Below are 16,776 nucleotides of genomic sequence, written 5' to 3' on the forward strand. Positions count from 1 at the left end.
ATTGGTTGATGTCAAGGGAACAGTGTGGTCAACCCTGTCAACCCCGAGGCGCCAGAAGGTCTGTGGGCCAGGTGCTTTCGATCATCACATAGTTAATTTCTTCCCTTTGGTGGTAGTTTTTAAGCATCTGAAAAACTCAGGAAATATGCATGAGATACTGTTATGTGGGTCCCTCAGAGAGGAGCTACCGCAGAGGATCTGGGGGAGGGTCTGATCCTGGAAGCCCCACAGGGTCCTGCTCGGTCACGTTATGCGTCCTGGGATAACGAAAAACGCCTAAGACAGGGTCCGCTGCCCTAGTAGAACTTCTAGCACAGATGGGGAGACACACAGAAGAAGGAACTTGATGTTTATTAAGTGTTTACCATTGGCAGCCACTGTTCTCAATACCTGGACAGTTATCTCCTTGGGTCCTCACTGTGACCCCAGGAAATAGGTACCAGCATCCTGTTCTACTTGGGAAACAGGCTCAGAAGAAACAAAGTAACCTGCTCCCAGTTACAAAAAGCTAGCTGAGGGGTGCAGGCAGGATTTGAACCCAGGGAGTTCCGGCTCGAAAGCTCTCATGCCTTACCACCATGCTCTGCACGGGCAGCAGGTACCAAGTGCCAAATGGTGGCCAGAAGCCAGGCTGGTGAGGAGAGGCTTCCAAGAAGGGGAGATCTGAGCTGTGGATGTAAAGCTCATGGTGGGCTCTCAGGGGGTAAAGATGCTGGTAGGAGGGAGATTTCTGTAGAAGGGAACGGAGGGGCCCAGGGCCACCCGGGCACAGAGCGTAAGCACGTACCCTCATCCGCTCCAGGAGAGGGGCCTGTCCACCCAGAGGCCTGCAGGGAGAGGAGAGGGGAGGCACGGAGAGGCCAGGGATGCGGCTTCCTTGATGTCAGAGGTGGGAACCCAAGGTGACTGGCCCTTTCCAGACGCACACCGCAGCAGGCAAAGGGAAGTGTCTCAGGTTAGCAACTTGGGTGAGCGACAGAGCCAAAGCTGCCACCGGGTCTCCCGCCCGCAGTGCAGCAAGTGCTCTTCTGCGGCCTCCTGGCGCTCCTCCAATTAATGTGTCATCCTATGGCTGTTGCCTTGTTTATTTGAACATGGAAGAGCCGTCTAATGGATGGTTCAGGGGTCAGCGCCTCTCCCAAACAGGAAGGAAGCCAGGACCGATGTTGTGGGATGACGAGTGCGGGGCGCAGCCATGCCCTAAGGATGTCGGTCCTGGGACACGGGCAGGATGGGGGATGGCTCGGCCGAGGGGGCTTCTGTGACAGATCACAGGAGATGCTGCAGGGTTTGTTCTCCTGCGCACACGTCCTCATTCGGTACCCACCGCTGTTTCTGCGGTTCTCTGGGCGTGGCAGATACTCAGTATCTAAGGTTTAGGCAAAGCAGAGAGTCGGTGGGGTGCGAAGGGCCTGAAGGGAACACTGTGGAGATGAGATAAATTAATAACCGAGGAAGAGGATCACTCTCGGAGCATCTGGTTTAGGTGAACTCCCAGGCCGGCCAGCCTCTTCCTCCTCCTCCCCCGCCTCCTCTGAAAAATACGCTGAGCCCGGGGCTGCACCCACCACAGCCACTGAAACACATTTCAAGTTACTTTTCTTTTCTAACTCAGCTTTTTTGGCAGGAAAAAAAAAAAAAAAAAAAAGATGTATTTACTCCCAGGATCAGCTATTGCTGTGGAAGCCAGAGCGGGCATTCAGGTCACCGTGCGGAGACCATGGGGGTTACCTCCTCACCGTCTCTGCTGCTCCTTTTCCATTATTTTCAACCATGTGTCCCTTTGTGAGCTGGCATTTTCTCTTAACTTTTTGCTGTAACCAAAGGGAAGACCAGTACTCTGTTTACAATCAGTAGCATTAACTAACCACCAGCTTTGAATTCCTCCTTGAAAGTGGGTCTGAAGGACACTTCCTGTTAAGTCTTGGCACCCCTACCCCCACCCCAAGGGAGGTGGTGGGGACAGCTTCTAACTTTCTTCGAGGGAAAACTGGCCATGAAAGGAAAGTGATATTCACAAGTCCTGACTGCCCCAAGTTTCTCCCCAATGAGGTAGCTCAGTCTTGAACACACATTTTTTTTCTGAAGTGCACCCCAAACCTCACCCACTGTGCCGCCACCTGCCCCCCCACATCCACTCGCATACACGCGCATAAGCAAACACGCATTCTCCGACTTCACTTGTAAAATAACCCACCCATCCTATAAAACACTTCGTTGAGAGCATGATCCTATAACTCGTTTTTCCCTTGATACCATTAATGTGGTGAATTGTGTTGGGACCAGCCTTTCCCACCTTCGATTTAAAGCCTCTCTCTACTCCATGCGTCTGTTCTCTGTGTCTCCTCCATGAATGAGCACGTGCGGGTGGGGTAGTGGGGAGGGATCGGCCAGGCTCGTTTCTTCCTGCCTTCCCTCTCCTGATCCGTTACACCCTGCCTGCCCTCGGAATATATTTGAAATTGGTACCCAACTCTTTCCAGGCACATTGCTTGAGAGTAACATAAGGCCTCCTGATTCCCTTGGATGCTTTGGCCTGTGGCAAACAGAAGAGAATTTCCTCCTCCTTCACCATAGGCAGCATTTCCTGGTTAGTAAAGGATGTTATCAAAGGCTGTGTCTGTCTCTGAAATTTGTCTTGGTCCAGTGCCAGGAGCTGAAGCCCAGAGAAGACCGTCCTGTGACCTACAATGACCCATCTTATTCCAGATAAGGCAGAGGCTTGGCCAAATTCTGAACCCTAAGGAGCCAGCAAATCCTAAGACTGGCATTATTCACAGTGGCCAAGATGTGGTGTACAAACACCACGGAGTATCGTTCAACCTTAAAAAAAACGGAGATCCTGCTGTTTGCAACAACACGGGTGGACCTGGAGGATGTGATGCACTGGAATAAGGCAGACACGGAATGAAAAGGCCCTCACGATCTCACTTCTGTGTGCAATCTAAAAAAGTCGAATATATAGAAGCAGAGAGCAGCGGAGCAGTTACCAGGGACGGGGAGGTGGGGGAAACAGAGCAACGCTGATCAAAGGGCACAACGTTGCAGTTGCATAGGATGAGGGAGTCTGGAGACCTAATGTCTAGTGTGGTGACTGTTGTCAATAGTCCTGCATTATACACTGGAAACTGACTAAAAGTAAGTAGATTTCACGTGCTCTCATCACACAGACACAGCGGTAACTGTGAGGAGGTGAAATGTTCATTAGCTTGACTGCAGTGATCATTTCACTGTGTGTACGTGTATCAAGCCATCATGTTGTGTACCTCAAATAGAATCAATTTTTATTTAAAGAATAAAACAAAAAGATGGCCTTTGGCAGCCCATTTCGTATGCACGTGTGTGTGTGTGTGTGTACACACAAGTACACTCGCGTTCATCTGTCTGGCCTTCATGCCAGAACTTCTAAGACCCGGTGGGTTCTCAGTAAAAGCTGTCCACCCAGGAGCAGAGTCCCTCATGGTACACGTGACTGAACCTTCTGATTCTTGCTTCCCCAGGGCTTCGGTGACAAGGAGGACGTTCGGACACAGCGGCATCGCAGTGCACACGTGGTACGCGTGTCCGGCGCTGATCAAGTCCATCTGGGCCATGGCCATCAGCCAACACCAGTTCTATCTGGACAGAAAGCAGAGTAAGGTAAGCCCCTTTGCTGGGACTGGGAGGACCTCTGTGGAGACCAGAACTTTGACTGAGCTGTGAGCTCACCTAAGTGTCCACGAGGGCCCTTGTCTGGATCTTTGGTTTGGGGCACTGGGAATTGGATGGGTGGGGGAGGCACTGCGTCCCTTGCTCTGAGAGGTGCACGGGTACAGCCTGGCCTCTTAGGGCTAGAGGAGGCAGAAACAAGATCAGCTCTTTAAGAGGACGACACGTTTTCTGCAAACTTGGTCAGCCACAGTCAGAGCCACTCAGACTATTTGCCGCAGCCAGGTAGGGCCCTTTTGAGGAATCCCACCCGTGCTTCTGAACCTCAGGAGCTCTCCCGAGAACAAGCAGTCAAGCCCTGTTGGTGTGTAAACAGTGGCATATTGTTTTCTTTTTGAGGCAAAAAAAAAAAAAAAAAGCAACCGTCTTCAACTCACAGACACCACCTAACCGTTGAGGATAATTGCTGTGAAAACCCCCCAGGCTTTTCCAGCTGCCAGCTCTGTTTCTTAAAAATGCAAAGCTGGAAACACACACACAAGCAACAGCTCTGTTTCCCTCAGGTGGATCTGGAGCCTCCGGCCTTGGTAGACAGCCATCCTCCAAGGGGGGTTGACCCAGCTGCAGCTCAGACACGGGGGCATTTTCTGGTGGGTGAGAAGATGACGTCTCCTCGGCTCACACACGGCTTACATCACCGCTCTGCCCCTCTTCCTGCAGCCTCGCCTGCCCAGCTCCCCTTGCACGCCCCGCACAAGCCACTCCCATGCATTACCCCTCAGGTGAAAAGCCGTATCAAGATGGGCTCTGTGTCTTTCTCAGGATCCTGCTGTCTTGGGAGGGTGGGGGGTGGAGTACAGAGCTACAGAGGGAGACTGACCTTGGCCCGGGCCTTGTCGGTCCCACCACCCATGGGAGGTCTCATCCCATCGTGTAAGTTCTCAGGAGGGGAGGAGGTGGCAGGACCCTGGGCCCAGGATTTATTGGACTGGTGCACTCTTGGATCCTTGCGGCTTCCTCTTTTGCCTTATTTTCCTTCTGGATGGAGTTGCTCTTTCCTTGGCTTGGGGAAAGGAGTGGAGGGACATTGTTGGGGTTGAGTGGGAGTTAAGAGAAGGACAGTGAGAAAATAGGACAGGAAGAAAGCAAACAGCCCCTCAAGTCATAGTTCAATTTCAAGTCACGGCCTTTGTTACCTAATGAACCTTCTCCTCTGCTAAGTCCTCTCCCTGGCCCCGGCTTTGGTCATCTTCTGGGGAGAATGGGCACAGGGAGGAACCTTTTTGTTGCTAGGACTAAGTGAGAGTGTTCCCCAGCTCTCCTGGCGATGATGGGCATTGGCACAGGGCTTTGAGGCCTGATTAGATCAAACAGAAGCAGGGCCAAACTGTTCTGAGTCATGCTTTAGATTGAGACAGTGGGTGGGTGTCAGTGTGGCAAGAGCTGGAGGTCAGACCCTTGGGACTGATCCATCCTCCGTATTGTTGGGTGATGCACGATGAGGCATCAAGAGCTTGGCAGCCCTCCTGAGCCCCAATGCCAATTCCTCTTGTGGGCAGACCCCCCACACACTGATAACCATTTTGAACAGGAAAAAGAAAAAGCTTATTTCACCAGAAGGATGGTACAGTTGCTGTTTGAACTCCTCCTCCCTATGCTGGCTTTTTGCACTGGGGGGGGGGGTCTCTTGGGTATCTCAGGAGGCCCATTCTTCGGGCTCTGCCACCACCCTGTTGTTGAAGATGGTCCGGAGAAGCCTGATTCAACAGGCTTACAGGTCAGCCCACGGACACAACAAGCAAACCTCAAAAAGTAACTGTCAGAGACCACTTATTAACAAGAAGTGTCTTTTAAAAGGCTTGCAGCAATAGGGGTCTTTCAGCCGTCGCTCTCAGCAGCCCCTGGGGGACTGCAGGAGTTGCACTGACTCCCAGGAGCAGGAGAATTTTCCCCAAATAAGCTTTGAATGCTCACAGATGCTCCAGAGACTCTGATTTCTTCTTCTTCTTCTTCTTCTTCTTCTTCTTCTTCTTCTTTGTGTGTGTGTGTGTGTGTGTGTATTTTTTAAATGGAGGTACTGGGGATTGAGCCCAGGGCCTCGTGCATGCTAAGCATGCACTCTTACCACTGAGCTCTGCTCTCAGCCCAGAACCAGTGCATTTCTTGTTGGAACCAATTCCTCTGTCTTCAGGGACAGGTGAGGAGTGAGTTCCCCTACAGGGAGGTCCAGGGACTCTGCTTCCAGTTCTGTGACTCTGGCTGAGTCTCTCCTCACTCCTGCTTGCTTTCCCCAGTTAGAGAACAAGAAAGGAAATCTCCGACCAAAGTCACTGATTGGTCCAGGGACACAGTGTTTGTGAAACTGCTTTAGGAGAGGTGTTCTAGCTTTTATGATTGCCATTATTAATCCAGCGTACGGTGCCCTGGCCAACACCTGTGAAATGTTTACATTCTCTAAAAGCTCCCCCAAATTAAGTCAGAGATGATAAAATTCACCTTAGGAATTGTGTTACAACACCTTTCCTTTCTGGAATGTTCTTCAGACGATGGTGATGTGACCCACTTCTAGTTGGCAGTACGGGTATGGGTGAGTGACGGCTGACAGGCCCAGGGCAGAGCACTTCCAAATATTTCTGAACAACCAGTGCTGGCTGGCAGACTGGCCGTTGCTGCACACTTGACTGTATCGGGCCGTGCCAACCATTCCTTTCTCTGAAGGGCTTCAGCAAAGCCCAGGCCTCCCGAGGGCTGCTTCTCAACCCCAGAAACAAGTGCAGTCTAGCGGTCAGAGTCAGCGGGGGTGGGCAGTCGGAATCGGAACAGGCTATAAATCAGGGCCTGGCAGTCATCTGCTAAATGAGGTTAGATTAATGAGTCAGCTGGATATTTGGGGGGGGGGGGGTCTCATGTGTTCTTCCCCGAACACTTGGTTATTTTCTTTTCTCAGGCTCCTAGGGCACGTCATTTAAGAAATTCTCTCTCTCTCTTTCTCTCTCTCTCACACACACACACGCACATGCGCGCCCTCCATCACCAAAGACAGAGCAGAAAGAAACTGTCTTCGTTGGTTTCCAGCAGCTCATTCAGAACGATGTGGGCACCAGTTACCTTTGGTAAATTATACCTGCTGACCCCAAAGATTAGAAATGTCAGCTGGATCCCGGCAACCTGTGTACCCCAGAGCCCAGGAATGTCTTGTAGAGTCTGGAGGAAAATATTGGAAAGTTTAAATTGTTCAGGGTAAATATTAGTCACTTTTCCTCTGAATTCAGATTGAGGACTTCTTGAGTTGGCCCCACACCCTGTCCAAACATCTTTCCTTCTTCTTAATCTTTTTTTTTTTCCTTCTGATCCAGTCTGCTATTCTTCATTGCATTTGGATTAAAAACCCAGTGAAAGCATGATAGGGGGCCCCTTAAACCTTGCTCACAGGATGTCCATAATAATGCTTAGTAAGACAAGACCCTCATAGCAAAACGTCCAGAAATTTGGAAGCTCTTCTGCGTTGGCCAGAAGACTTAATTCTGCAAGGAGAGATCTCCCCATCAGTCCATCTCCCCATAGTGCTCCCTCCTTCTGGTCCTTCTAGTCGTGAGATTTCCAATCTAGAGAGAAGCTGGTAGCCTTCTAGAATTTCTGTGAAATAAATCTCTCTTGGGAAGTATGTCTGTTGTCCTTTTCCGTATTTTGTTTCCTGCTTCCGAGATTGGTGTGGCAGGAATGGTGGGGGGGTTGGGGATGGGGACAGGTCTTCCGTGTGATTAATGAGATCCCCCCAAATATCCAGTTGAATCATTAATCTAACCTCATTTAGCAGATGACTGCCAGGCCCTGATTTATATCCTGTTCCAATTCCGACTCCGGTGGCCTTGCCGTCTCTTGTCTAATTCAGCCCTGACATCACAACTCTGTGATGCCGGTTGTAAGAGCTCCCATCATACAACAGGGAGAGGCTGAAAGTCAAGGTCAAACGGTGATTCACTGGGAAGAGTCCAAATTTCAATCTGGATCATTCTGACTTCAGAGCCTGAACCCAGGCTAAGTTGGTCTGTGTCTTCATGAGTTAATCTTATGTAACTGCAAGCGTGGGCCTTGGTAAAAAGAGTAGTTCCTTCCTGAAAGAAAGGAAGGAATGGATTGTGCCTCCTGTAGTTTGCTCCAAAGATAAAACTCCGCCAGGTGGAAGCTACTGATGTCCTGTGTCAAAATGAAACAGAAGCGCCCCTGCTTTCTGCGACAAGCCAGAAAGCCCTGCAGGGCCCGGCAGCTGGGATCCTTTTATGAGCAAGGAAGCCCTAACCCGAGGAAGGCAGGCTGGTTCTGAAGGCAGGAGCAGAAGCGGAAGTCGGAGAGGAGACATTGAGTCAGGGCAGGACCAGTGAGCTGGAAGCGGGGGAGGAGGGAGACGGGTCGGACCCGGTGAATCTAACAAGCAAAAGCCTCAGCATTTGCTCTGCCCCTCGGGCTCTCGTCTTGTCCACATGAGGAGAGTGCTTGGCAGTCAGAGGTCACTGTCTTTCACTGATGTCAGCATCAGTGCGGGGCCAGAGGACGGGCAAAGCTTCAGGGTTCAGACAGATGTCACTGGACAGCTGTGGGCACCTGGGCACAGGATGTAAGCGAGAGAGCCGGGCGATGGTCTGCCCACCCTCCATGGCTTCTGAGTCGCGGGCAGAGTTGGGCTCACACGGGCCGAGTGTGGTTAAGTAATTCCCCCGAATCAGGACTCTAGCGAGGTCCGTCTGACTCCTTGTCCACACTCGCAGGCCCTGGACATACCACCTGTGGGGTGACAGGCTTAGAACATTTCTGGCCCGAGTCACCTCTCGTCCTGTCTGCTCCTGCAGGGAAGCCCCAGGGATTAGCTGTGGGCCGCAGGGACACACAGAGAAATACTGCAGTTTGGGCGGTGAGTCCGTTTACAAGATTTCAGGATGACAAGCAGTTGGGCGATCACTGTCACCGGCTTGGCTTGTCATCGCTCGGAGGGGAACGTCCCTGTCCCCCGTCTGACCTGCATAACCTGGTTGTCTCTCTAGTCGAAAATCCATGCCGCCCGGAGCCTGAGCGAAATCGCTATCGACCTGACGGAGACGGGGACGCTGAAGACGTCCAAGCTGGCCAACATGGGCAGCAAGGGCAAGATCATCAGCGGCAGCAGCGGGAGCCTCCTGTCCTCAGGTGAGCAGGGTGTCTGTCCGGGCGCCGCCCTCACAGACCCCGAGAGAGCTACACACCCCCACCCCGAGGCAGGGCTTCCACCCCAGGGGCTCTGAGGAACGTGGGGCCCGCCAGGCAGCAGCTGAGACAGCTCGGCAGGCTCCCCGGGAGCTGGCTCTGGTTTCCAGACCAAGGTTCGCAGCCCAGTGGGGATCTGAGAAACCTGCGAAAGTATCAAGATGGGGGGCGGGGGCGAAGCAGCAGAAGCACACCGTGCGGGGAGGACTGTCGGGCACACTCGTCTCTTCAGCCGCCTCCAGAGCCTTCTGGACGCTGATGGCTGATCTCAGGAGTGTCCGCTCCAAGGACGGAAGGTGGGGATCGCTTCACTCAGGGGCTGCCGGTCAGGGTCGTGGTGCTGAGTGACCCACGTTCTGTTCCTGGGAGAACTTTTGAAAGGAGAGAAAACCCTTGATGGTTTGTCAAGGCGAGACTTGCTGTCACAGAGTGTGGTCTGGAGCCTCTGGAAAGGGACAGTCAGAGGATCTGATCCCCGTCGTCTGTTTCTGCGGGGCTCTGGGCGAGGCACTGGTCCTAAGATGCTGGGAGGGCAGAAGTGCCCTGAGGTTACAGGTCGGGCTGACTTCAGGAGAAGGGATGCCATCCGTGGAAGCGGCTGTAAGGAGAGGGATCTGAGCTGAGCAGGGACTGAGAGGGAGGCGGTCAGTGTTTGGAAAGGTTAGAACACTCTAACGCAGCGCAGCCCCCAGCCCCGGCCATGTGGTCAAGGCCTGATCATTCCAGGGGCCAGTGTACCCCTCCTCGCCTCTGAGCCAGAAAGGAAAGCAAGAAGTCTTTGCCCTGCCTCATCTTCCAGAGTCATCTCTATAACTCCATCCGGTGACTGCAGACAGCAACAAAATGAAATTAAGAAGGAAGAAGACACAAGAAGGGGAAAAGGCTGAAAACTGTCTAGTTGGCTTCTGGGCTGGTGGAGTCCAGTTAGAGCCAGGAAAACATTTAGACTGAAGGGCGAGGGTGAGCACGTGTCCCTCCTGGTCCCAGAGGCAGATTTACTGTGGGGTTGACGGAGCTTCAGTTTAAGGCCCCTCCCTGGACAGGCTTTTCTGAGGTCCTGAGCGGGGCCCCGGCTGTGTGTCTGATTGGCCAGGTGTTTTGTAAAATCTGTGAACGTAATACATTTTGCGTTCTTTTTCTTAAGTAGAACCACCAAAATCACGTAAGTTTCAGGCCCCACAAAGCTGGATCTGCCTCCGCCTGATCACTGCCAGGTTCACCGTAAACCCTTCCCTGTCTTGGATTCTTAAAAATTTTTCATCAGTACAATGGGCCAAGTAATCATTATTTCTGAGGCTTAGAGGTTTACGGGGAAGACCACGGACCACGTTGTATCGAAGAGAATGCCATTCAAAGTCCAAGACCCCTGCCTCGAATTCCAGCCACTCCTGATCCCAATCACCTGCTGAATGACAAAGGGCAGAGGCCCCCCCGCCCCCCGGCCCCAGTGATTGTCCCCTTAGACATCTCCTACGCCCTGTTAAAACCCAGAGTCTCAGATTCGAGCCTGGATTTATCTGCCCACTGTCCTCCTTATCCAGCCACAGATAAGCCCGACTCTTCCTTCAGCCTCAGTGTGTGGGGTGCATCCTGCTGTGGTTTCACATCCACCCGGAAATCTGGGTGCTTACTGAACGTGGCATTTATGTCCAGAAGGAGGGTAGATTTCTTCCAGCTCGGGTTCCCAAGTGCGTCAGAAACCCTTGGAGAGTATGTTCAAACTCAGCTAGCTGGGCCCCAGCCCCAGAGTGTCTAATCTGTAGGTCTAGGGTGAGCCTGGGAGTCTGCATTTCTAGCAAGTTCTGACAAGTCCCCAGGTGAGGCTGATGCCGCTGGTCTGAGGACCACATTTTGAGAAACACTCTTCCAGCTGAAGGAGCAAGAAAAGCCTCAGGTGGGTGTGTGGCCTCAGGCTCCTGAAACCCAGGTCTCCCTACTTTTAAACCCATGTCCTCATCCATCTGCCCAGGCCCGTTGTCCCCAGAAGCCTCCAGGAGGGACAAACTGAACAGCAGGTCCAGAGTGGGTGGTGAGCAGGACCCCCAAAGCTTCTGACATGAAACTGACAACTCAACCATCAGAAATGAGAGCCAGGCATCTTTAAGATGAAAGCAGTTCCTCTCTGTTACTACCATCAACTTGACGTTAGTCATCAAGCCTGTGGGCTGGGATAGGAATCGAAAGAAAGCCTTCCCTCTGAAGCCACTCCCACACCCACTGCGAGCATCCTTATCACAAGATGTTAAAGCAGTTTTTGCGTGTTTGATAACTTAGGACCCCCACGCAAAGCTGTTTGGGTGTTGACGGAGGCAGCCAAGGCCCCCTGCCCTCCCCGCTTCTACAGTGGCTCCATTTGTAGGACCGAGGCCCTCCGCCTTTTCCCTGCCCACCCTCTGCTGCTCAGCTAGGCAAGAGGAAAGTGGGGTGGAGGAGAAGTGGGGGAGGTGGGAGCCCGGCCCCAGGACCAGGCTGGGAGCACGTCAAACTTGGCCCAGCCCTGCAAGCTAGATCCTGGAGAATGGTCCCTAAGCGATGAGGCTGGGCTCCGGGGGAGGCCTCCCTCCCCTGACTTAGGAAGGACCATGGTCCAGGGCAGGGAGAGACCGTGAACAGGAAGGGGTCCATCAGTCAACGTGGGGACTTCTAGGACCCGCATATCTGGCCATCACTCCCGCAGGGGCTGTGGCTGCTGCCTCTCTGACCTTCCACGTGAGGAGGGAGGTGCCTTCACCTGAGGCAAGGCCTTGCAGCCCCACCCGGAAGGGGTGGGTTTCCCATCGCCCACCATGGGGAGTCTAGGCTAGCCTCCCTCCCCGACCTCCCCATCCCTTCCATCCTTCAGGGTCCTCCCACCTCACTGCGTGTCGAGAAGACCTTTTAGTGATGCGCTCCCACAGAATGCGAGGGCATCCCTCTTCTGGGATGGCCCTGATTTAAACACTCTTTTTATTACACTTGCCAGACCCTATGTCCTACCCTTCATTCATTCAGGAAGTAGGCCAGCCTCCTGTTTGGTCAGTTAGCGTCTCTCCTTCACCTGCTGCTTCCTGCTAAAAAACACATGGTGTCTAATAAATATTCCTGAAAAGCATTTTGAGGAACGAATCATCACTTGAAAATCCTTTTCTCCACCTTTAGCCCAGGGCCTCACGCCCAGTAGGTGCTCAGCATACAATTTTTTAAAAACTAAAAACATTTTTTGTATGATCTCCCCATGACTCATGTATTTGATGACTGGAAGTCTGTACCTTTTGACTCCCTTCACCTGTTTCGCCCACCCTCACCCCTGCCTCTGACAGATACCAGTCTGTGCTCTTTATCTGTGAGCTCAGGGTATTTGGGGGTTTGTTTTTAGAGTCTACATGTCAGTGGGATCAAATGGTATTTGTCTTTCTCTGTCTTACTTCACTTTAGCACAATGCCCTCAGGGTCCATTTATGTTGTTGAAAAGGTCAGGATTTCCAGTTCTTTGTTATGGCTGAATAATATTCCATTGTGTGTATTATATATATATATATATATATATATATATATATTTAAAGTATATATGTGATCGCAGTTTCTTTTAGCCATTCACCCACTGCTGGACTCTCAGGTTGTTTCTGTGTCATAGCTGTTATGAATAACGCTGCTGTGAACATGGGTTCAGGTATCTTTTCAAGTTACTGTTTTCATTGTTGTGGATATATACCCAGTAGTGGGATTGCTGGATCATATGGTAATTCTGTTTTTAAAGGAGCCTCCATACTGTTTTCCACAGTGGCTGCACCAATTCGCATTCCCCCCAGCAGTGGGGGAGGGTCCCCTCTTCTCCGCAGCCTCACAGCCCTGGTTATTTCTCGTCTTCTTGATGATGGCCGTTCTGACAGGCGTGAGGTGCTATCTCACTGTGGTTTCGATATGCGTTTCCCTGATCGTGAATGATGTTGGATAGCTTTTCATGTGCTGTTGGCCATCTGTAAGTCTTCTCTGGGAAGTGTTTGTTCAGATCCTCTGCCCATGTTTTAATTGGATTTTTTTTTATTGTTACTGAGTTGTATGAGTTCCTTACATATTTTAGATATTAGCCCTTTATCGGATGCATGATTTGCAAATGTTTTCTCTCACTCAGTAGGTTGCCTTTTCTTTTTGTTGATGGTTTCCTTTGCTGTGCAGAAGCTTTTTAGTTTGATGTAGTCCTTTTAGTTTATTTTTACTTCTGTTGCCTCTTCTTAGGGTGTCAAATTTTAAAAAACCATTAACAAACGAATGGCAGTAACGATTATTGAAATTAAGTTTTGAAGACTCCTGTAAGAACCCTGCATGTGCTGCATCTTAAGAACCTTCTATGTTCCCAGAGCGTATGGTATCTTGGTCCTTGCCATGGGTCTCTCATAAACGTGCCACCAGCATTTTCCCTCAAATTGTACTGTGTTGCTTTTAATCATGATGGTCTCAGACCTTCTGAGGTTAATCTTGTCAGATCAGGCTTCTCCTACAAACAGCAACATCCTCATCATCTTTCATTCTCCCTTCCTCCCTTGTCTACCCACGCCAGGGTGTAACTGAGCCCTGTAACCACGCTATGATATTTCTATGGTATAAACATTTTTCTAGCTCCCAAACTTTGCTAGTGGCTGTACACAGCATTTAAAAAGTTACAGCCGCTCTCCTCAGAGAGTTTGCATACTATTTATTGACATAAAGCAGAGGTAAAATATTTCCAACTATTTGTAACTTGGAAGATGCTTTTCCTGTTTCTAACGAGAGCACATCATTACCCAGTGCCAGACTTCAGTCATTTTAAAGGTGTCTGAGGTCTCAGATGCTAAAAAAAAATGAAGAAATGTCAGTGATATTGTTCAAGAAGTCAGAAGTCCACACGTACTCATGGCTTAAGCCAAGGGCTAACATCTCAAAAAGAGAAGGTCTACAGAGATGAAGTGATTGACTCAGGCTTGGGGCCCAGCCCCGCTGAGTTCTTCAGTGGTGATCTGGAGGGCTGGGCGGTGGGACACCTATAGGCCTGTGTCCTAGTAGAGACCCTGAGAGGTGGTGAGCCTTCTGAGCTGTGTTAGAGTGAAAGGGGTCCATAGCTAACCTCCTGATCTTGCCCTGGATGAGATTCAGACCCTAGGAAAGTCATGGAACCTGTGTCCCAATTCCATTTGTGAAGGGGCTCTGACGACCAGGCTCTGAAAACATGTGAGGACCCTTGTCCCAGAACACATCTGCTGAGAGATGGCCTGGCCATCCCAGAGTCCCCTGGAAGAGGGGATTTGGGGCAGCTCAGGGTGCAGCCCCCTCTTCTAGGCAGGCAGAGCCCCATCCCCTGTCCCCTCATCCTGGTCTCCTCCCAAGCTCTGCATCTCTGGGTCCCCAGCCAGCCTGCTGACTCACCCCTGCAGGGAGCAGTAAGCAGGGGACACTGTATTCACTCTGCCCAAAGAGAGCCTGCATCTGACCCCTCGATTTTCAAAGATTCAGGTAGAGTTTGAAAGGAAATCTGAATCCAAACCCTTCAGTTATGATGTTTTCAGGGTTCAGAAAAAGCATCTGAAATCCCTTCTGTGGGAACTTCAAAGGGTTTATTCCAGTCTTCCTTACCCCCATTTCTTGAAATCTCAAAAAAGATGGGAGAGAAGAAAAAATGGCATATCAAAACCAAGGACAGAACAACTCTCTGTGTCATAAGTCAACACACGTGGCCTTCCTAGCGCTCGTCTGAAAGCCAGAGGCGGGTAGGATGGTCCTAGCCTTGCTGCTGGAATTTGCCATCACAGGACAGTTCTGGTTTCAGTGGGAGGGTCGGGGCTCAGGGAGATGTGTTTTCACTCCCAGCCTATTTAAAGAAAATGGCACAGACTTGCTGAGGAAACAGCCCATGTTCTGCAGGCCCATGTGGGTTGTCCCATTAGCCACCCAGACCCGCACCCCCCCAAAAAAATTACTGTGCATCCTTTCTTGAAGACAGAGAACAATGAGACTGATGTTGGCTTCTGGAATGGAAAGGCAGGCGCAGAAGCCACCCACTCTCTCCAAAACAGAATGGCATGTTGTGTCTATAAATAGACATCGGACAGTGTGATTAATGAGCTGGTGGCTGAGTCATCTTCATTGTGAAGAGCTGCATTGCCGAGAATGTGGTGATGGACCTTTGGTTTAAAAAAAAGAAAGAAAGAAAATAGCACAGAAACCTGCAGTCTGCTCTGATTCCCCCAGCTCTGACCCTTTGCACTCTGGGGAAAACATGTGCTGAGTGTGGTCCATCCACACCCATGACTCAGCCCTTCACACGTTCCCTTTCTCCCCGTGTGAGCACTTCCTTCCATTGTGGGGAAGTTTATTAATAACTGTCGTAACAATGAGGGTGCCAGCTATCTGCCATGTCTCCGTCCAGAGAACTGAACTGATGGACGTCTGCCAGCTTGACGGTCAGGGCTGTGTTCAGCTCCAAATACACAGCCTAAAGTTGGAGTAAATCACATGATGTTTGGAGGTTTTTTCTTCTTCTTTTGGTCTTCACCCTTTCTTTTCTTTTTTTTTTTTTATTGAAGTGTAGTTGATTTACAATACTAGTTTCAGGTATACAGCAAAATGATTCAGTTATACATATAGATACATATTTTTTTCAGAGTCTTTTCCATTATATGTTATTATAAGAAATTGAATATGGTTCCCTGTGCTATACAGTAGGTCCTTGTTGTTTACCTGTTTTATCTATAGTCATGTGTGTCTGTTAATCCCCAACCCCTAATTTATCCCTCCGCACGCTTTCCCCTTTGGTAACCATAGTTTGTTTTCTATGTCCATGAGTCTGTTTTTGGTTTATAAATAGAATTTGTATCATTTTTTTAGATTCCACATATAAGTGATATCATATGATATTTGTCTTTTTTCTGTCTCACTTACTTCATTTAATATAATCATCTCTAGGTCCATCCATGTTGCTTCAAATGGCATTATTTTATCCTTTTTATGGCTGAGTAGTATTCCATTGTATAAATATTACCACATCTTCGTTATTCTTGATGGACATTTAGGTTGCTTCCATGTCTTGGCTATTGTGAATAGTGCTGCTGTGAGCACTGGGATGCATGTGTCTTTTCCAGTCATAGTTTTCTCTGGATATATGCCCAGGAGTGGGATTGCTGGATTATATGGTAACTCTATTTTTAACTTTTTAAGGAAGCTCTAGCTGTCCTCCATAGAGGCTGCAACAAATTACATTCCCACCAACAGTGTAGGAGGGTTCCTTTTTCTCCACACCCTCTCCAGTGTCTGTTAGTATTATTTTTTTAATGTTCTTTTTGGGGGGTGGGGGGAGGTAATTAGGTTTGTTTGTTTGTTTGTTTATTTTAATGGGGGTACTGGGGATTGAACCCCAGACCCTGTGTGTGCTAAGCACACACTCTACCACTGAGCTACACCAACTATTTTATTTTTTAAATTTCTGGAGACAGTGCTTTAAGAACTATCTCCCTGTCTCCCTATTTACCACAATTAATAAACACTGTGCTTCAATTAAAGAAAAAGAAATATTTCTGACCCCGATGAAAAATTTTCCAAACGTGCACTTTTCATGTGGAAAAAAAAAATCATGTTTAATTCCCTGAGACGCTCTCCAGAGATCACATGTTGATCCTGAAATCTGCCGTGTGGCTTTATTTCTCAGGGTCTCTTAGGACATCTTTTCTGTAAGAAATTCATGATTGAGGATTTGTAGGGGAAATAAAAAGCTCTTCATCCTAAAGAAGCATTCAGATCTTCCCTCATATTCACTCCTGGGGTGTCTGCCAAAACTCTTCCTCACAGCTTTTATAGATCTGCTGGGAATATGCCTTCTTCCTTTCTTCCCCCCCTAGAAATCTAAACAGACAGATTGTCGTTTCCTTCCCTTACTTGCAGAAC

At 49.9% G+C, this 16,776-nt stretch overlaps 1 protein-coding gene across 13 annotated transcripts in view; it reads left to right on the forward strand.

Annotated features, from left to right (window-relative positions):
• Positions 1 to 16,776, forward strand: part of FRMD4A (FERM domain containing 4A) — a 576,901-nt gene that overhangs the window by 522,405 nt on the left and 37,720 nt on the right. For all 13 annotated transcript variants that reach the window (XM_074358292.1, XM_074358293.1, XM_074358298.1 and 10 more), the window contains 2 exons: positions 3,501 to 3,639; positions 8,688 to 8,829. In XM_074358292.1, the coding sequence (XP_074214393.1) occupies positions 3,501 to 3,639; positions 8,688 to 8,829 (281 nt within the window). The remainder of the gene's footprint in view (positions 1 to 3,500; positions 3,640 to 8,687; positions 8,830 to 16,776) is intronic.

The sequence above is a fragment of the Camelus bactrianus genome, chromosome 35, assembly GCF_048773025.1.
Source record: "Camelus bactrianus isolate YW-2024 breed Bactrian camel chromosome 35, ASM4877302v1, whole genome shotgun sequence".
NCBI classification, from domain to species: domain Eukaryota; kingdom Metazoa; phylum Chordata; class Mammalia; order Artiodactyla; family Camelidae; genus Camelus; species Camelus bactrianus.